This window comes from Microtus pennsylvanicus, chromosome 16 (genome assembly GCF_037038515.1).
Source record: "Microtus pennsylvanicus isolate mMicPen1 chromosome 16, mMicPen1.hap1, whole genome shotgun sequence".
NCBI classification, from domain to species: domain Eukaryota; kingdom Metazoa; phylum Chordata; class Mammalia; order Rodentia; family Cricetidae; genus Microtus; species Microtus pennsylvanicus.
In genome coordinates, this window is record NC_134594.1 from 32,878,673 (window position 1) to 32,900,748 (window position 22,076).

The window sequence follows — 22,076 nt, forward strand, 5'->3', positions numbered from 1 at the left end:
TGATGCTCACAGAGACACTTTAATGAACGTGTTCTCCAGTGGACACCAGTGAGCCTTTAGTACAAACTGCCATAAGGTAATTCAATTTGGTATCTCTTTTGCAAAACTGTCATTTTGATATCTCTATGTATAAATGTATAAAGAATGTAGCCATTCTTGATGGCACATTGCTATGTTCTGTTGACATTAGCACATTATTTCCACATGATTTCTGCTTCACTGTTTACTTCCATGAATCAGTAGCTAGAAAGCTGCCTTCCTAAAGTCATAGTATTAAGACGTATGTAGATGGTAAATAGTTTTGCAGGCAGACTTGAAGTACTCAGAGCAACTGAACTCATTAGCAATTTGGGGAAATATGTGTAGGATGCCTGTCTTCTTCCCATTGTTCTAAGATTTAGAGATGAAGGAATACTTTGGAGCCTGAACTATTTTCAAGAATTTGTTATTGCTAAATCTTATTTATCACTGAGGTTCAAATTCAATACTTATATTCTTGGAAATATTTTCTAAGTTTCCTATCAAATGGCGCCATATGCCTATAAAAATTTGTATCTTTAAATTTCTCTTTTATGTTATAGATTAACTCCACGAGGGCAGAAAAAAAATGTTCATTGTATCAACTGCTCTACCACTAGCTTTAAGCACAGTGCCCGATAGTATATACTCAGTGAATACCTGATTGGTACAGGAGTGACTGGAATAATAATAAACATGAAGCACAATTAGTAAAACCTCAGAGACAGAAATTGTGGTTCAACCTGAAGGTCAAAAAACCAAAACAGCGAGCCACTGGCTCTTACCTCTACCTCAGTCCAAAATGGTGATCCTGCCTCCAAGAATCTCAGAATGAGACTGAGACTGAGACCTGTCTCCTCCCACTTTATCATCCTCTCTAGTTCTGGGATTAAGGGCGTGCAGCAGTACCACCTGGTTTCTATGGCAAGCTAGTGTGCCTACAGGGATTAAAGTGTGTGTCATTGCTGCCTGGTCTGTATGGCTGGTCTGTATGGCTGGCCAGTATGGCTGTTTTACTTTTCTGATGCTCAGGCAAGCTTTATTTATTAAAATACAAATGAAATGGCACTACAATAGTGTGTTTGTTATCCATCTTATATTGCATTATTTGACCTCTGTTGGTTGGCTTATATAACCAAATCATTTTATATATGCATATATAAGATGATATATATATACACGCATATGTATATATATGTATATATATATATATATGTATATCCAATAAAAATTCAGGAATACAGAGAAGAGGAGCCCAGACAGAACTCAGATTTGCTTGTTTCTAAAGCCAGTGTTCTATCTAAAATATTCCATTATACTGGTCACTACTAAAATGAAAATACAGAGTAACTATTGATTTTGAAGATACATTCGTTATGGTTTGGATACAAAGAAGTCCCTAGAAGTCTCATGTGTTGTAGATTTGGTCCCTGACTTGTGTTTTTTTTTTGTGTGTGTGTGTGTGTGTGTGTGAATTCAATCATTAAATAGTAACAGATCATGAGGGCCTTGACATAATTAATGATAGTTTATTATTAATTAGTTATTATTAAAGAGCTTCACAATTTAATGGCATTTTACTAGGTGTTAGTAGAAATTAGAGTTAGAGTTGGTTAGAGAAAGGCTCTTGCTTTTCTTTCTTTTTTCTGCCACTCTGTTTCCAGATTGCTCACCATCCCCTGCCACCATGACGGCTGTCTCACCACCTCAGACCCACAGCAATGGTGCCAGTTGATCTTGGATTAAATCTTCCAAAGGTATGACCCAAAATAAAACCACCTTTCCTTCTTTAAATCAATTTTTCTTTGAAATTTTGTCACAGTGGTAAACAGCTAAGCTGCCATGATAAATCAATCTAATTTATTTAATGGTTATTCCCAAATGAATGAACACTGGCAAAGCATATGTTGGAAACATTAAAATTGTAGATACTCTGTTTCATAGGATCATGATAACTTTGTCTCCATTTAGATTTTACTACAAAGTTGTATGATCTGTGGCAGGCAAGAACTGGCTCAAATGTCATCTTTTCCCAAGTGATAAAATGTCCAAGAATAGCTAGTATTCTCTAAAATTCTGTCTTTTATAAAACTGCATAAAACTCGTGGATCTTATCATAAATGGTGACATTGCTTTTCTGGGTGTTTAAGATAGTTTTATGGCTTAGCATATACTGCCATTCAATGAAGTGTATATCTGTAGGTCAAGTTTTCAGTGTAGAAAGGATGACTCTTGAACAAAGCTCTGGTTCTGAATACGGAAGAATCTGTTTGCCCAGAGGCAAGGCAGCACTTCCAAATGCTCCTGCTCGAAGGGATGTTCAGATACAAGAAGATCGCCTGACATATTTTCACTTTCCTTGCAGTTTTATCTATCAGAGTGGAGTAGACAAAAAGAGCAGTTTATTAACTGACCAGTGAGAAGGAAAAGGAGGCTGACAACATTGAAATGGTTGGACACATGAGAGGAAAATGAGTAGGTATTCCTAGGCTACACAATATCTGTATTATTATGATGTTGGCCGCAGGAAGCAAGCTATCTCTAAACTTTCAAAAGACAAATTTGGGGAAAGAGAGAACAGATCCCTTCCTTGGTGTTGAAGATTGTGATTCCAGTATAATCACAGTGATCCAATTGCATAGTGAAGAAAGATGTGTCTTAAATTTCAGGTGGGTCAATTTAGAAGGCTTAAGGAGGGCCACAGATGTAAGTCCGTTCCACCTTGACTAAAGGTCAGAGAGTTTGAGTTTATTCTTGCTCTCTCTAAGTTGTTGACAGCAGGTGAGGGTACAAATAAGAGATGCTGACCTAGGGTGTGGTTAGTACTTAGAGTCTAGAGGTGGCTCTGCTCCACCTTGACCAAAGGTCAGAGAATTCAAGTCTATTCCTGCTCCTTCAAGGAGATTAACAGGAGGTTCCTGGGAGTGACTGACTGCCTGCAGGATACTTGGTCTAAGGTGAGGTCATTACACGTCCTGTCCAAACAACAGAATGTTTGACTAAGGATGCTCTGTATATTCCTTATATCATGTTAGTAAAGTTTGTTGCCTCCCCCTCCCCTTTTGGAATAGGGTATGTGGAAAATAAACGTGGGCTATTTCAATATTCACTAAATTTCCCTCCTGGTGTTCTGTGTTTCTATCTTTTATTTCTGTCATATCTCTGTTCCTTTTGCTTAATAATTCTAATCCTCTTGCCCCTACCCTGGAAACGTGCAAACCCCATCAAAGCTGGACCCTGACAGAGGGCCTATGCTAATCACCCCTAAAGACAATAAGATTGCTCTTAGGGAAACGGAGAGAGAGAAAGCACAGCTTGCAAAGCTACCAAAGCAATAAAAAAAAAGGTCTTTGGATCATATGTTCACATCAGAAGATCACAGAAGGGAACAGGTTCACTATTGACAAGAGATGGTATGGAAAAAAGACTTTATTTTCAGCTTCTAGTTGCTTCTTTATACTTGAGGAAATTTTTTAAATGTCGAGAAAATATTCATGAAAATAAAGGGTCCAAATTAACACAAGAAGTCATAAAGGAGAGCCTTGCTACTGCGCGAGACCCTGACATCTCTAAACAGATTTGCCCATAGCCTTAAGGGAAGTAGGAGAGAGATTGCATATTCAAAATGTAGAAATGTTTCTCATTGGAATAAGTGAACATTACAAATGAGACAAGAAATGGTCACAATTTTTGGAATGGTTCCAAGCTCCACAGATGAAAAAGAATTTGAAAGACCAGAGTATAGAGCTTTGGGATGGGAGGACAGTGTGAGCTCAAGACAGCTCTACACCTTCTCAAGGATGCTGGTTCCATTTCCCCACCTCCCGAGTCTACAGAGCCTTATCTTCATTCTTCACACTCGTTTTTCTGCCTGAGATGCAGTCATTTGTATGCAAGTCAACTGCCCACACTGTAGGTAACTGGAAGGCATGGGACTTGCAACTTCATATAGACAGCTGCTCTGTGAAAAATGCTTGCTGAATAAACAAGCAAATTAATGGCAACAAATAAACTCACTCTTACATTTATATTAATATGTTACCAATGGAATCATTGTCAAAATTGAGGAGGAAAGCTATATTAAATACAAGGGAAACTAAGGGGATTATAATAATAACATTGGCATTTGCTTTTTACATTTATTTTTACTAAGAGAGACAGAGAGCTCATGCCATGAAGATTTGGGTTTCACAGGAAAATTTGTGGACTTCAGTTCTCTCCTTTTATGGTGTAGGTGCCTCCCATGGCTTTTTTAACTATCTGAAATCCAAAAACAAGGCATTTTTGACCATCTTTGATCCTTGAAGAAACTCAATTATAGCCAGGTGGTGGTGGCTCACACCTTTAATCCCAGCTCTCAGGAGACAGCGGCAGGTGGGTCTCTGTGAGTTCGAGGCCAGCCTGGTCTAAAAGAGCTAGTTCCAGGACTGGCTCCAAAGCTACAGAGCAACCTTGTCTCAAAAAAACCAAAAAAAAAAAAAAACCCCAAAAAAAACCCAACAAATCAAACAAACAAACAAAAAAACTCAATTTTAACACTTCTCTGAATGCATATTAACTCTAAATTCACTTGGTTGTCATGCTTTTTAATAAAGTAAAAATTATGATAAGTCTTATCTATAAGTGTGTATAAAACTTCTCTCATTGGTCACGTCTCTTCCACTTTACTTTCTAGTTGTTCCTATGATGAGATATAGGGTAGTAATTTTAATGATGGCATTAAAAGATATTTAGATTGTTTGTCAACTTAAATGTTGGTTGCTGTTTTGTGCTGGGAAGTTTCCAACACTTTCCAGTTAGTTTTTACATATTGTTTAATAAGCTGTTTTGAACTATAGTCAATTCTACTGCACTGGAGAACACTAGATCTCATTCTTACCACCTCACTGTAACTTCCTGTTATTTGATCTCCTCTTTCCTCTGCCCACCTCCCTTCCTATCCTTAAATCATTTTGTTTCTTTGACTTGTCTTTATATTCTTACTGATTTGTTGGTATTCTACTCTTTACTTCTATAAAATCAACTTTTTTTCCTGCTTAAATGTTTAGTGAGCAAGGTTATGCAAAACGTAAAAGATAAGTTCTTAGATCTGTGGGTGACACAAATGTAGGAAGGATGGTCCAGGAACCTGCCCATAGCATCATCATCTGAGAGCGTTCTCCCCAGTAGAAAAGGCAGTCAGAAGCAGCGTAAGTTAGCAGATAGCACCAAGCTGGCATTTAACAGGGAGAAGATACAAATGGGTTTAAACAAGAGTCAGCATATGTATCAAATAAATAGTTCTCTGGCTAAGCAACAGGAGCCTAAAAGAGCTTGAGAATTTGGGCTGATAAATAGACACACCAGGAATTAGTGTGCTGTGCCTTCCGAAGAAACGGATTTAGAGTTAATATACATTCGGAGAAGTGTTATAATTGAGTTTCTTCGAGGATCAATCAGAAATGTCTTGTTTCTGGATTTCAGATGGAAAGGCTGTGGATGACTGTGAGTACATCTATCCAGTGCTGAAGAGAGGGGCAGTGTTTAACCTGCCTGTGAAATGGTACTGTGAGTGGCTGGGTAACTGTCGCCTCTTAACAGCAAGTGGGAGTGACAGGGTGGTTCTAACAGGCCAAAGACAAAAGACAATTTGGTGAGAGGCGCAAGGTTGGGGATGCTCCTTAAAATCAGCTTGGCAGATTTTATCTATTTTAAACTTATTTCTATAATTTGAAATTAGGGGCTTCAAAAGTGACTCAAACATTAAGATCTCTTGCTGTTCTTTTGGAGGACCCAACTTTAGTTCCCAGAACCCAGGTGAGTGAACTCACAATGACCAGCAACTTCAGCTTCGGAGCATCTAACATCTTCTCTGACCTCCATAGGCACACACATGCATGCATGCATGCACACACATGCAGACACACATGTACACCCACGAGAGAGAGAGAGACAGAGAGAGAGACAGAGAGAGAGACAGAGAGAGACAGAGAGAGACAGAGAGAGAGAGAGAGAGATGCACACATGTACTAAAATATTTAAAAGACTGTGAACTTGAACACACAAGCAGGGAAAACTTCAGCATGAACATGCAGTCTGTGAGAGCATAGTCATTCCTTCAGAGGAGAGGGGGATATTGTCAACATCTCTGGGGATCACAGGTGTGCTTTCTAGGTCACAGACCATTTCTGCAAGCAAACAGTTCACAGAGTTCTTCGATAATCACCTCCAGCTCTCCAGCACACTTTTATCACTTTCCCACGTATCCTCGAACCATTTAATTTATTATGTTTTCAAGCGCCACCAAATATTACAGAGTTGGCGTTGGCTGTGTGGTATTTTATAAATTCATACTTGCAAAACTCATTTCATTTGCGTAGCTTTCCTTTAGCTTTCTTTTTAAATCAGGACTTGAAGCCGTTTGAAGAGCCTGAAGCTTGCATGAGTTGTTTTCTTTAGGAAAAAAGAATACAGACACCCCTTCAATTAATTTTATAAAACCAAATGCCATGGGAATGCATTTTGAAGATTCTGAGTATTCCTAAGAAGAGCAAAACAAGCCCAAGGCTGAAAGGACAAGCCCTCTGGATCCATGGGAAATAACACTTCTACATGCAGTTCTCACACTTGAAACTTCAGTTTGTTCATTCGGTGTGTGTTTCAGGGGCTTATGCTGTTGAAACAAAGAATCCAGAAGCACACACTCGTCCTAGGGCAACACTGTCTAAGAGAAATACAGCAATAGAAATGCCCTGCAGTTGAGTTTTTCAACATTGTAGCCACCAGCCATAGATCACTGAGCTGCAGATAGTATAACTGATGAAACAGATATAAAATTTAAAAATCATTTCATATTTGAAAGAACACATTTGATTAGTAGCTTTAAGAAACAGTATACAATTCTAAGCTATATAGGAAAGAGCAGTTGGTGAAGTATGGGACTATCTATTTTGTTTTCAGAGTTTTTGAATGTTTTGAATGTTTTTGAATTTCTCTCAGCAGGAATTCATTTCTTTAAGATTCATTTTTGTGACTTGAAATTACATGTATGCATGCCTTTACCTGTGTGGGTATGTGCACATGTGAGTGCAGCTGCCCTTGGAGACCAGGAGAGGGCGTTAGATCTCCAGAAGCTGAAAGTACAGGCAGTTGTGGGTTGCTTGATGTGGATGCTGAGAACTGAACTCTGATCATCTGAAGAATATCAAGTGCTCCTAACCATTGAGCTATCTATCCAGCCCTACCAGTAGTATTATATGAGTCTTTACTTTTCCACATTCTCATTATACCATTTAATTTTGTACACTCTGTAGGTCTGCATGATAACAAACAGATTGAAAAGCCGCACGAAATGATAATTCAGTGGGTAAGGGATCTTTCTTTGTAATCAGGAGGACCTGAGTTTGAATCCACAGCATTCACACAAAAACCCAGGCTGTGCATGCTGTAGTCCCACACAGGGAGCAGACATAGATGGATTTTAAGAGTTCACTGGTCAGCTGGCCTAGCTAAAATGTGATCTTCTAGTTCAGAGATACTGTCTTAAGGCAATAATGCAAAGAGCAATAAAGGAAGGCCCCTGATATCTGCGTGCATACACTCTCAAGAGGACAAAACGGCAATATACAGAATGGAAAAATATTTTCACCAACTCCACATCTAACAGAAGGGTAATATCCAAAATATATAAAGAACTCAAGAAACTAAATGTCAACAAACTAAACAATCCAATTTTTAAAAATGGGGTACATTACTAGACAGAGAATTTTCAAAAGAGAAATCTCAAACAGTCAAGAAACTTTTAAAGAAATCTTAAGCATCCTTACCCATCAAGTAAAGACAAATCAAAATATTTTGTGAATCTGTCTTACACTTATCAGGGAATAAGATCAAAAATACAAGTGACAACTCATGCTGGAAAGGATGTAGAGCAAGGGGAACACTCCTCCATTGCTATTAGGAGTGAAAACTTATATAGCTGATATAAAAATCAATATGGGTTTCCTCAGGAAATTGGGAATCAATCTACCTCATGTTTCAGCTATACCATTCCTGGGAATTTGCCCAAAGGAAGCACCGTTCTATCACAACAAAACTGGGTCAATAATGTTCATTGCAGTTTTATTCATTATAGCCAGAAACTGGAGGTGAAAATAATTCTGGTGAATGGAGCAATGCAGATTCCAAAATAGCCCATGTGGCATGTTTGACAAAAGCAAAATTGTGTTCTAGGAAAAGAACCCACCGTTTACAGGACAAAATAAAACCTTCTTAAGTCTGGATGGTTGGAGTGTGTGTATTTTCTTTGCTTGTCTTATTTTCTAAGCCAAATGTAGTAATTCCACATTACTTTTATGACAATAAAGCAGTAAAGGTTGTCTTTATTAGTGTAATAGATTTCAGGTCTCTGACCTCTGAGTGATGAACTAACCACTTCAAATGAAAATAAGTAGTTAAAACAAAATATATAAACTCCCAGAAGTCATCTGTGCCGGGGTAACTCAGGCTCCAGATAGAGGTGTAAGTGGATTTTTCTTTGACTCTGGTAATTTTAGTTAGAGAAGTCGATAGTTATTCTTTGATTAGTTTTAGCCTCTGGAGTCATTAAACTGACCGTGTTACTGTAAACACTGGCATCTAGCCTTTTAATAGTTTCTTTTAAAATGTGAACAGTTGTATTTTTTTAGGAGTAGGAAAAATATGTGTTTCGGGATATTTTCCTGTAGCATTATTTAGTAGGTCATTCATTAAAAGGAAGAATTAATTTTGTTCTGTTATATAAGCTTAGGTCCATTCTTTAGTAATTAGAGCTCAAACAGTGGTATTTACATATTCTTATTTCTCAAATATTATTGTATTCATTTAATTTACCTTTTTATTTTTTATACGAAGCCGCTATGTGGTTCTGGCAGGTCTGGAAACTAGGTAGGACAGGCTGGCCACAAATGTCTGACAATCTTCTTGCCTATATATTCCTTTTCTTTCTTTCTTTCTTTCTTTCTTTCTTTCTTTCTTTCTTTCTTTCTTTCTTTCTTTCTTTCTTTCTGTTTTTCAACACAGGGTTTCTCTGTAGCTTTGGAGCCTGTCCTGGAGCTAGCTCTTGTAGACCAGGATGACCTCAAATTCACAGAGACCCCGGAGTGCTGGGATTAAAGGCGTGGGCAGCCACCGCCCAGATGTTCCTGATTCTTAAGAACAAATGAGTATAGAACTCTTAAAAAATAATCAGAGCAAAGGAAAAGTGGAATCATGGGTAATTTTATGAGCTTAGTATTTAGGGAGATGACACACAAGTTGCTAAATAATTTCATGCTCAATTTTCATGATTCATAAATGGTGGAATTTTAGGTTTGGACAAGCTATCATTTTTTTCAGAAACAAAGTCATGCCATGATCATCACACTTAAACTTTCTAGCTGAATGATCCACATGTCTGCTACCCCTTCCACACATGTGAACAGTGAACCACATAGGAATTACATAGGCATCCAAAAAACAGCATTTTCTACTCAATTTTAACACTAATTTTAATCTTACAACTGTCCTCAATTTGTGGTTTACATTAAATTGTATTTAAATCTATCCTAACTATTATACTTTGAAGTTCTAAAAAAAACTTAAAATTTTAAATTCTATTAAATTATTTTAAACTTAACACTACTTAAATGCCAACAAAAATTAAACAAATCAAAAGGGAAACCTGGAGATTATGGAATATACTTTAAATCAAATCTATGGCTCTTAAAATCTCAAGAACAAACAGACAGTATTCAATATAGTGCCGTTAGACGTCAACTGAGAAACCAAGTCTAAATGTTTCATTAGGTAAGGTTCTCATATAGCAACTGCAGAATCTTCTAAAGCTCAATATATTACTGTATAAGCTATTAAGTTATTATTTTCAGAGGGAAGAAGCTACTTGGAAGAAAAGGTTAAAAATGGAAATGTCACCATTTACATCCATGGGATATTATTAATAAGATGTAAAATATAAAACTTGTTTTCTGGTCTTAGGAAAAGTTCTCATAAGCCTTCCAGCTCCACTTGTATTTTGTTGATATTTAGAATAAAAAATTTAAAATGCCTTACAAAATGAAAAAATGAATATTTTATAATTTTACCGAATGCTAATCTTGAAAATCATAAATAAGTTTGTGAGTATAAGGTCATACCACTCGTCAATCTACTGCATGGGTATTTCTCGGTATATTAAAGTTCATGATAATATGATACTTGATGTCAACTGGTTTCTTATAGGTTTTTACCTGTTTTGAGCCTTGTACCACCAGCTTGCTTTACTACCAATCACCTTTCTCACTGTCATCATTTTATATGAGTGTCCTAAGGTACTTGGTTATTATAGATGTCAAAACGACATTATGCAATCAGCAAATCTTTATAATTGAAAGCTACCTAGATTGATCAAAGTTTTTTATGTTAGTGTGTTATTTTACTTTTTATTTAAAGAGGACTGTGAATAGGAAAACATGTGCAAACAGGTTAGGTCTTTCATTTTTTTCTAGGTGTAGTTAGACCCTTGAAATTCCTACTACCAAACTTTGTAAATGATGGCCATCAACTGTAAATTTGAGATAATTCTTAATATTTTGTGTCACAGGCCATAAGAAGCAGGTGGCAACTAGTGTTCAGATATCAAACCACCAGATTCATGACAGGATTAGTCTTCTACCAGATAACGACCTCTCTGGTGGTGACCTGTGACAATTTTGACAATATGCAACTTAAAAAAATAAATAATTTAATGTTTGCTGAAAACAAACTCTTACATACAATATATAAAACTACGTACAATATTATGTTGTCTTAAGAAACTTAAATTTACAAAACATAAATACCATATTGTATTGGAAATATACATTTGTGATAAAGTAAGACAACAAAAGTATAAGTAAGATCCATGACAGACTGTTCTAGCATGTTTTTTTTTTTCTTGTGGTAACCACCATGACCAAAACCTAGGAAGGAAAGGGTTTATTTGGCTTATACTTCCAAGTAACATTTATCACAACACAGGGTAGGCTCTCAAGCAGGTGTTAAAGCAAAAATTACATGTTTAACTAACTTTCTTACATAGATGGGATCATCTGCCTATGGATGGTGCTGCCCACGGTGGACTTTCCTACATCAATTATTAATCAAGAAAATAATCCTACAGACACAGCCACAAGCCAGAATAACCAGGAGATCCTTCAGTTTAGGTTACTTCTTTCCAGATGAATTGTGTTTCTTTGACAATAAAAACTAAATATCACAGAGACACAATCTTTAAGGGTCAAGCTGAAAGATAGTGTAACAGAAGAGCACATTGAGGTAGGGTGGGTTCTGGACACACACACACACACACGCACACACACATGCACACACATGTGTGCACACACACACAAGCATGAGAATTAATGATTTTCCAGTTCAAGAAAACCAAAGGTTCATATGATCCAGAAGCAAACCAATGATGGAAAGAGTGAGATGTTCTCTGTTAGCTGGTGACTCCTATTGTTCTAACAATGTGGAGTATTTTGTTCTCTGGTTTCTTCTTTTGTCTGCAGTATTAAATTTGTGATAAATATTTGATTTTTTCCGAGATTCCTAAGTACTAAAACAATGTGCATGTTTCCCCAATGTTTTATATTCTTGTTTTGATAATCTACTACTTTTGAAATAGTGATGTGAGGATGATAATAGGAAAATATATTATTCATACATAGAAATGCATATTCCTACTTGTGTTATATGATGATACATTTAATCAATGAATACATTAATCCTAGCAAAATATTTCTGGAGTTTAGCTTTTGTTTTCAGAGATTGAGACCAGTGATCAGATTTCCAGCACATAATGCAGAAAAGGCCTCCTTCTCCCCAGTAACCGTATAGCCTCCAAGCCAGGGTGACTTTATCAAATGTGAGGGTTTAGAAACAACAAGCTCGTATGAACATAATGCTGAAACACGAAAAGAGACTCATCACTCAGAAGGCTGGAATCAGGAAAAAGTAGAAGGATATCCACATATAATTTCTTTTTGCTTTTAAATTATCACCAAACAATATTTTTATACTTAAAGAAATGGGACATTTGAAAAGGCTTGAAATGGCTCACAAGAATGCATCCTGAAATAAATCACGTGTGTGTGTGTGTAAAAAATTAAAACAAACATGTTAACTTATTTAACCAATGGACTCAGGAGCCAGAGCTCTGGAGTAGAGTGTGAATTTTAACAGATTACTTGAGGTTAAAATAAAATGCCTTATACTTCTCAAAGATCTCATGTATGTCTACTGACACACACACACACACACACACACACACACACACACATATGAAATGCAAAACCAAGATACATAAATAAATGGAATATTTCAAAGGCCTTGTAATAAAAATGAGATGCTGTGGAAACCAATTGAGACAAGTGAAATCACCCTTGGGTTTGATTAAATGAAGGAATAAGCTCATCATCTTTTCACATGACTCTTGGTTAGGTTTACTTTTAATTTCCTAGGAAGAACTTACCTGGCGAGGGGTTCGTTCTGACTTGCTCCTGCACCACTCCCAGTCTGAAAGATCAGGTTTCTGATTCTCCTCATGAGACAATCGTCTTTCTGGACCTTCAAAAATGGTGGTTTCTTCATAGTTAATATCACTTTCTGTTTGAACAGACAAAGCGCTCTTTTCCCCGTTCAAGCCGGCTTTGGCCTCTGGGATGTCTGAAGTATTGGTGCACTTGTTGACACCCAACAGTGTGGTGCTGTCCACCGGTGGCGTGGTGCTGATTTCTACTGTAATGGCGTTGAAGACATTGCGGTTGTCTCCCCCAGGCTCCTTTGTAGCTTCGCACTCACAGTTCTTCAGGTTGTGATAGGATATGGAATTTTCATCATCCTCATAGTAATCTGCGTGTGATATTTTGTAAATTCCATAACTTTGTTGGAACGATAGATTGAATTCAAAACCTTTCCTCTTGGCTGAATGAAAATAACAAAATTCCACAGTTAATATGGTAGATATAAACATCATTGGATGTAAATAATGAGTCTGAACAGGCACTTTTTTACCTGATTAATAGGAATAAAATATCTTCAGTTAGTGATTGTATTGCATGCAAAGCAATATGTCTTACAAAACTCAATCTTATTACTCTGAGCCTAATTTCTCTTACAAAAAGAGCAGTCTGAAAAGCAGCCAATCTTAAAGACTGTGCCTTTAAGGTGATCTCATATGACCAAAACTTAACTGTGAATTAGAAAATTCTCAAATATATTTAGTTTTAGTTTTTCAGTTCATCATTTTTAATAATTTGTTTACATTTGTTTTATGTGCGTGGGTGTGAAGGTGTCAGATCCCGTGGAACTGTCATGAGAGTGCTGGAAATTGAATCCAGGTCCTGTGGAAGAATAGTCAGTGATCTTAACTGCTGAGTTATCTCTCCAGCCCCTCAGCTCACCAATTTTATAGTTTTTATTTTTTACTTTAAAAAGTTCTATATTGTCTACTGCCCTAGAAATTGATTATAAAATAACCTTCATATTATGATCTATTATGAAGATATAATCACTGCAGCTGTTTTATCTATATACTTCTGACATTTATATCTGCAAATATGCACATTAAAATGAGAACATAGTTTGCCATGTAGCTTTTATACTTTAAATAAATAAATAAATCTTCTCTTTCTGACTGTCACTATGGAGATAAAGGTGGTGTTGAATTTTCCAGGTAGCACAGGCTGGTTTTGAACTCTTGGCCTTTCTCTCTCAATTTTTGGGCCACAGGTGTGAGACATATTTGGCAACATTTTACATTTCTCATACAAATAAACTGAGAATACATTTGTTTTTTTAATGAATGCATGTGTAATTTTGTGGATGGATGCAGTTTTAGAGTACTCTCAAATCCGAATAATTACAAGGTAAATTTAGCAAGGATACATAAATTTTATTAAACAGTCAGAAGAGCAAGTATTACAAATATCACACTACTAATTATGGGTATGGCTCAAAGACTTGGAAGACTGTGCACCAGAAAGTGATGCAATTTTTGTGTATATGTGTCAGTCAACAATAGATAACTTTCATATATTAAGAATCAACTTATATCAAACTGATAGTCAAATGCAGTTTGATGCTTCATTTTTTTATCTTTTAAGACATGGTTTCTTTCAAGAGAACTTTCTGCTCTGATATCTCAATGCTTTACAGTTAGGCATTTAGCTATCTTTGATAGAAAAATTATGAAAAGCTATAAAGTTTTTATGGGGATAACACATAAAATTTGATTCACTTTGTAACACACTCTAGTGCATTCACTTGCTCATTCTATTACTGAAATGTTCTGAGAGCCAAAGATTTACAGCTCAGTTCTGCTTCCTGGAAAAATAGAATTAATCAATATCCTTCATTTTTGTGTGAGCTAGAACATAAATAAGAAAAATTTGTATCAAAAAATTGAAAAGTAGAAGCAGATGACTGTATCCTGTATACTGTGACATTTAGAGTTATACTTTATTTTTTCCAGTAATATAGTCCAGTAAAGTTAAGTTGTTACTTTTAAGGTACTTCCAGACTGAGAGCAGAGGAACTACAGGATGACATAATTAGTGATCGGTTCCCCTTCTTCAAAGAGATATAAAGTGAAAAATTTGTAGCCTAGAACTACTCAGAAAATAAGGGTACCCATAAAACACCAATTTTATGATTAATACCTGACTGTATAGTGTTAGTTGTATATTGTAACTGAGATACAGTGAGTAAAAAATGTGTAACATTTTAAAAACATGATCAGAATGTGCTACTGGAGCATCTGCTTCCAGGTCAGGAGCACACAAGGAAGTTTGAGGTAAAAAGAAAAATGGGGGACCCGTGAAAAGGCTCACTCAGTAGATAGAGATGTCTGAAATTCAAGTCTAATGACTTGAGTCCAGGCCTCACTCACACAGTAGAGAGAGCTATCTCCCAAAAGTTATTCTCTTACACATATAATCATATATGCATTAGATATCACACACAATAATGATAAATACATATTGAAGAAAGAAATTAAGATTGCCATAGTAATTATGAGGTGGTAGATCAACCATGTTGTCTTATGGTCTATCTACATAATATGGTCTCTGGTAGGTCAACCATGACCCGATGGAGATGGTACGAGTATATGGGTAGCGCAACTTGGACTCATGGGTTATTTAAAAAAAAAAGCTGAGAGAGGTTGTGAAGGTAGGGGTGGATCTAGAAGGAGATGGGGGATGAGTAGAGAAATATGACCAATATACATTGTATGAAATTCTCAAAGAATTAATAAAACATTATATTTTAAAAACCACACCTTTGATCCAAACCTAGCTCAGAGGTCATTGTTGGGTGTGCCTGTCCCTTACTCAGCATGTAGCACAATGTAGCTACAAATATCATAACCATTTCCTTGGTAGGGAACTATGAGTGAGTGTGGATAGCATGCCAGAGATGATAGGAATGTTTGGTTCAGAATGACCCGACTAAAGGCTACTAGCTGAATGGAGTATGATCTGATGATGTGGGATTCCCCTCTGTATGCTACGAATATGTTTTATTACCAATGGTTAATAAAAAAGCTGCTTTAGCTTATAATAGGGCAAAATATAGCCAGACTGAAAAAAGTCAAGGAGATGCCATGTCAAAGGAGAAAGATGACAGAACAGAACCTTACCTAGTAAGCTACAACCTCATGGCAATATAGAGATTAGTGATATAGAAATCAGAAATGTGCTGATTTAAGATGTAAGAGTTAGTTAGTAAGAAAGAAGTCTGAGCTAATAGGCCAAACAGTATTTCAATTAATATAGTTTCTGTGTGATTATTCAGGTCTGAGAGTTGGGAGACGAACGAGTAGTCTCCTACTACAATCCAAGAATAATTTCTTCACAACTTTATTCATTTGAAAGTTTTAGAATTTCTGGCCTCTGTCTACATATATTTTTTATGAATATAGAACATGAACCTGAGTTGCTTGTAAAGGTTTCAATATAGACAACCAATGAGAGGGCTCAGTGGGTAAAGCCACTCCAATTCCTGGAACCCATGTAAAGAAGGAAGGAAAGAACAAAATTCACGAAGTTGTCCTCTGACCTTCAAATGTGCACCGTGGCATGTACACACACACACACACACACAAATACAAATATACAATCTAAAAATATTTTAAGGGTTATGAATAGAGAAGCTTTAATTGATTAATGGTTTGCAAAAAGTCTAAAGACCAGAAGAATAGTCTGTACTTTGAGAAATCTGAAAAAGAACAGCTTTACTGTTTTTAAAGCCTGCATCAAGCATATATCAGCCATCTGTTACCAACTAAAATTTTATAATAATTACATTAGCTTATGAGGAAGAGACCTGGTCAGACGTCCTCATCAGCTTAGACCATGAAACACAGTATGGATAAGTTCAAAATTTAAAATATTATCTTATAAAATAAACGATTTTACATATATCATGAGGCACTCTGATTCTGTAAAGAAATTAGCTAAAAATATGACTCTCATAGAGAATACCTGTTTGTTATAACAAGAAAACAACCTGTCAATCAAAAAGTATGAATCTGAAAACCATATCTATACTACATAAAATTGCTATGTTAAGATTTATATAAAATTTTTGTTTTGAGATAATATAGAAACTCCTATCCAGAACAAAACAGGATACTTATTCCTGCTAATTATTTTCTGGTTGTTTGTCTTTTTGTCTCTATTTAGTGAAACTGAGACATATGGTTGTTTGGTTATTTGAACGAGAGGCTGGTAACATTGCTTTGGCATTAGTTAGTTCTGATATGGGTGCTTCCCAGTTTTTAAATATGTTTGTCTAACCAACTTCACCAAGACTTCATTCATTTCCACTGGCACAAGCATACCTCCCTCACAATCTTAAATTTGCTAAGACAGAATCGCTGCCCTAATATAATAATAAATAGCATCTGTCAACTGTTAGAACTGGCTTTTAAATAATTTCTTCCTATTCCATAGTACAGCGCTTGAACCTGGAGGTGTAGCAACAGAAATTGAAGTGGCCAAACAAATCACATCATATGGAGAGACATTTCCTGAACTTGAGCAGTATGCTACTAAGAAGTTTGCTGAAGCATTTGAAGCTATTCCGTGGGCACTGGCAGAAAATTCTGGTTTGAAGGCCAATGAAGTTATCCCTAAACTTTATGCAGTGCACCAAGAAGGAAACAAAAATGTAGGATTGGATATTGAGGCTGAAGTTCTGGTTGTAAAGGATATGTTAGAAGCCAATATTTTAGATACTTACTTGACAAAATACTGGGCTATTAAATTGGCCACTAATACTGTGGTCACTGTACTAAGAGTGGATCAGATCATTATGGCAAAACCGACTGGTGGGCCCAAGTCTTTAAGGGGGAAGAAAGACTAGGATGATGGCCAAATTGACTGTGGGACTTTTTTGTTGTAGGTGAAGAGTTTTCTTTATAGACTGGAACTTTCCTAATGTTATCTTAGTCTCCCTAAATTAAGAAATATTTGTGTTTGTGCTCTCCTGGTGTTACTGTTAACACCTGTTGGATCAACTGCTGCTTATGTCAAGCTCTTTAAACACATAAGCTAAAGCGAGGCAAGTAACTTACATGACTGCTCTCTTTGTTTGCCTGACCTGCTTCTGAAAATAAATTGCTATAACCAGCAAAAAAATTTGTAAATTGGGCACATAATTTACTATCAGTTGTCTCTGTGGTTATTGCTTTAGCTATTAATCTCTAGAAACACATCATTATTATGTTATAGTTATTTTAAAGACAAATAAATTTACCATCTATTACCAATAAAACAATGATATTTCTGACAATAGAAATATATCCATCAATTGGAAAATATCTGGATAGTCAACAATTTAAATATAATAGCACATGAAAATGGACAGTAATTAATATTTGTAAAAATAACCTTGTTCAATTGATTACAGAAAAATACTGTTTAATATTCTCTAAATTTTATAACCCTAAAATGATCTGGAATGAACCGTTTTTATTTAACTTTTCTTTTCTGTTAAAGAAAATATACTTGCTTGTTCAGCATGAGGGACAATTAGCAGATGCTATTGATCATACTCTAACGAATCATCCGGTTCATTCAGTCTAGTGCCTATCTTTCGTCTAGAATGACAAAACATGTCCTTTCAGTTTTAGTAGCTCAGAATATACAGCTGATTCTGGGCCTTGTTTTCCTCCCCTCTCATCTTTTCATTGAGAAGAGTAAGAATCATACTGTTTCTTTTAATAGATGTGATCAGGCTCTATCTAATCTCTATACCTATGGGAATCTATGTGACCAGACTCTATCTGCGCCTGTCTGAATACAGCAACAACTGCCCTCTCTCCCCCCATTCTAGCAACATAAACAACTTCTTAAATAGCATGGGTAGTCTCTTAGGTACAAAACCAAGGACAACCAGAAACCCTCACCCCTTTTTAAGCTTGGGGGGTTTTTGCTTATCGGTAGATGTTAGGGGCATAATGTGTTTCTAGTAGTTGGGGAACAATATGAACATCTACTGGGGGACTGTTTTCAGGCAAGGTAGTTACAAACTACAGAAATTTTCCAATATCTTAGGGGGAAATAGGCATCAAAATAATGAAAACACCTTCCTTACTGTTCTACTGAATAGAAACAGCTCAGGGAGGGAGTTTTATGTTCTTTTGGGAGTTCATCTCTTTTCAAACTCAGGCTGCTCAGCAATGCTGCTCCTCATATGCAGGTTTGGGAAGAGAGACTGATTTTCTACTCAGGGCTAAAGGTGAGGAAGGAGGTAACATAAAGAACTGTGTTGATATCAAAGGGCTGAGTTGAATGCCCCCCCCCCCTTCTATCTGTAAAAGTCACGAATGAATCAATATTTTGCAGGGTTGTTTGAAATCTCTTCCAACACTAAGCTGAAATTTTATCATTTCCTCTCACTCTTTACCATGTGTATCTGTCCTAGGATTCTCACACCCCGCCCCCTATAACTTTCTCAGTGGGTCTTTTTCTGCGTTTGAGTGTATGCATGTACATTTAATCCCCCTCAGCCACTGGGGAGGACTTACACTTTTTCCCATCGAACTCAACGGAGTAGGCATCTGGCTGGCAGTTGATGATGCAGCCACAAGGTAAGTGGGTCCAGCGTTTGGACAAGACAAACACTGGGGTTACAACGCTGGCCATCAGGGTTAGTAGAAAACTGAGGGTATCGACCGGAAGGCTCTGAAATCCCACCACGTGTTTTACCACCATGTGGATCTGAAAGGCAAACAACTTCTTAAGCCATTCATTCCTCTTTTCCACTTTCGAAGTCTTTCTCGCAGCCCTCACTCAGTTGAAGTCCTCTATCCAAACCCCCTTCCCTGATCAATAGGAGCTCTTCTTCTTGGCTACATCCCCCCGGGGCTCTGGTGGCAGCATCTCGGGAATGCATGGGACACATCTCGGTGAATCGGTGAACCGGAGCAGACAGGTTGTAGTGGTTTCCTTTCTGAATGCTCTGTCTGCACCTGCTGCCCTTTGAGATCTCTACCCCAGGAGGCACGCAATCTATAAGTTAGAGATGCTACGCAGAGAAGGGCCAGGAACCGGTGGGACCTGTACTCCAAAGCACTTGTCACTTCTTCTTTCCAGTATCCACCCTGATGCGCTGGTCACAGCAAGCGCCACTGTCTCCTCTCCTCCCACCTCACTCCAGGATGCCGGGAACAAAAGCTAATTTCCTTTCACCTCTCTCCTCACCCCCCCCCGCCCCCGCCCATGTTGATCACACCTTTCTGTCTCTTGGTGCTGGATGTGGGCGGGGTCCCTATGAGGCAGGAGGAAACAAGGGATGAAACTGGACCGCAGAAGGTTGCAAGAAGAACCCTTTTAGTTCCTCCCTCTCTTTCTGAATACGCCCAGATTTTGTCCTAAGAGATCTTTGACCATGATCAAGGAAAACCAAGTCTCCTGTGATTGAAAAGACTCTCCACCCTTCTCAAATTGAGAAACACTTAACAGCCAAGGCTTGGTGCCTAACACTGCTTTCTTCAGCTCCAACAGAAGCGTTTGGAAGCGGACTTATCCGCGCATCTTTGGGTGGCTCCCCAAACCTACCTCTGGGCTCAGCTCACACACCCGCGCGTGAAACATGCACTCACCATCATGGGCAACCAAAGGATGACTTTTGTCAGCGCTAGGATCAAAGAAAAGCGTTTCTGTGCCAGGCTCACGGGGAAGCTGCTGGTGCCATGGGGAGTCCCGGGATTCTCTCGCTTCCTGGCTCCGGAGCCGGAGACAGCAGACTGACCTGGGCCAGGCACCGAGTCGGAGCTCGGGGAGCATCCTCCAGCGCATCTAAGAGCTGGGATCGCAACGTTCTCTGGCGACAGACAGAGCACTCTTCCCCCAGCAGCGGGGGTCCCGGGAGTGGAGGCGCCACGGGAAATTTCCTGGTAGTTGGCGTGGAGTCTCGGCGGCTCCTCGGAACACAGCAGCTCGTGAGTGAGAGGGACGGAGAGAACCGCCAGGAGCCCAAAGGCGGAAGCGTACACGGCGAAGAGGAGCAGCACAGAGGGACTGGAGCTGTCGGTCAAGCAGCCCCAGGGCGTGCGCGCGAAGAAGCCCCAGCCACACAGTGGGAGCGCGGCCAGCAGCAGGCTGACTGCCCACACAGTCAGTACCACACCAAGTACCTGTCCTGATCGCAAGGAGGCTGACTGATTCGCCACTGTCCTGTGAATCGTATAAAAGTTGTAGAAGACTATAAGAGACGCCTTCAAGTTGCTGGAGAGGCCCTGGCACAAATACACTAAGGCAGAGGTGGTGCATAAGGACTGGAAGTAGCCTGGAGTCTCTTTTGGCCATTGCAAAAACATGAAGATGGCCACTGAGAAGACGCTCAAGAGATCATCCACAGACCAGGAAGCAACAAGCAAGGACACAACAGTTCTGTTATGCACGGTCAGCAGGGAAAACAGTGAGAAAATGCTGCCTACCAGAGCTGCGAGAGTCATTAAACAGATCAGGCAGAAAAGAGAAAGAGTCAGATTTGCTGGCGAATTCACAAGGTCCGTAGAATTATGACTTACTTTCCACAGGTTAGAGTCATTTGTTAAGTTGCTGAGAAGGAAAGACATGGTCCTTAATATTTTAATTCCCTTCTTCAACGAGTCTGATGGTTTTCCCAGAGCGTGAGAGTTGCGAATCTGATGTCATTTCTCCTGCCAAGTTTCTCTAGATGTTCCATGTGTTGGTCCAGCAGGAAATGGTCAGACATGTCTCAGTTAGAAAGATCTGACTCAACCCATGTTTTAAAACTGGGATCCGTTTCAGGCACCAATAAGAAACTTTTCGGCATTTTAAGTAAATACGCCAAGGAAAAACTTCTTTCCACCACCACATTTCAGACAAGAAAGCAAAAAAGCCTCAGGCAGATTGCCAAGTCCCCATGCCTGGATGCTGGGAGCAGCTCTAGGTTGATGCAATCACTTGGGAGAACAATAAAATGATGTATCTGTTTCCAGAGCTGGATTCAAAGGCAGAGGTTGTCAGGTAGGTTTTCGGCTCAGCGAGAGAGAGAGAGAGAGAGAGAGAGAGAGAGAGAGAGAGAGAGAGAGAGAGAGAGAGAGAGAGAGAGAGAGAGAGAGAGAGTCATAGGGAGCCTGAACACAGGCTCTCACCAAACCTTTGTGTTCTTTAATCAGCCTGTGATCCTGGGAGCTGCAGGAAGGAGGAGTCAGCTGCAAGCAGGAGAGAAGCAGGGACTAAGGGGAGAGAGAGTTCAGTGTTGTAACAAAATGATTTGTAGCTTCTCTTCTCAGCTTGGCTTATATGAAACCAGAAATAGGGCCTTTTGATTTGGGCATATAAAACTAGTCCAAATACTTGCTGTGGCTTGGATTGAACTACGGAAATTACTACCAACAGGTATAAGCTACACACATAGCTGAAAAGGCTTTCCTTGTGTGAGAGGCTTTCCCTGGAGAGGTAGGGCATGCATGTCTACTCAGCCCAGTCAGGGAACTCACAGCAGGCCAAAGTGATGATTGTATCAAAGTCCAACTTGGTTAA

At 38.4% G+C, this 22,076-nt stretch overlaps 1 protein-coding gene across 1 annotated transcript in view; it reads right to left on the reverse strand.

Moving 5' to 3' along the window:
• Positions 1-21,729, reverse strand: part of Gpr149 (G protein-coupled receptor 149) — a 55,288-nt gene extending 33,559 nt beyond the window's left edge. Inside the window, exons 1-3 of the mRNA XM_075950781.1 lie at positions 20,165-21,729; positions 19,088-19,280; positions 12,527-12,978 (exon numbers count right to left, since the gene is read on the reverse strand). Coding sequence (XP_075806896.1) covers positions 12,527-12,978; positions 19,088-19,280; positions 20,165-21,142 — 1,623 coding nt within the window. The 5' untranslated portion in view covers positions 21,143-21,729. The remainder of the gene's footprint in view (positions 1-12,526; positions 12,979-19,087; positions 19,281-20,164) is intronic.
• Positions 21,730-22,076: the final 347 nt, after the last annotated feature.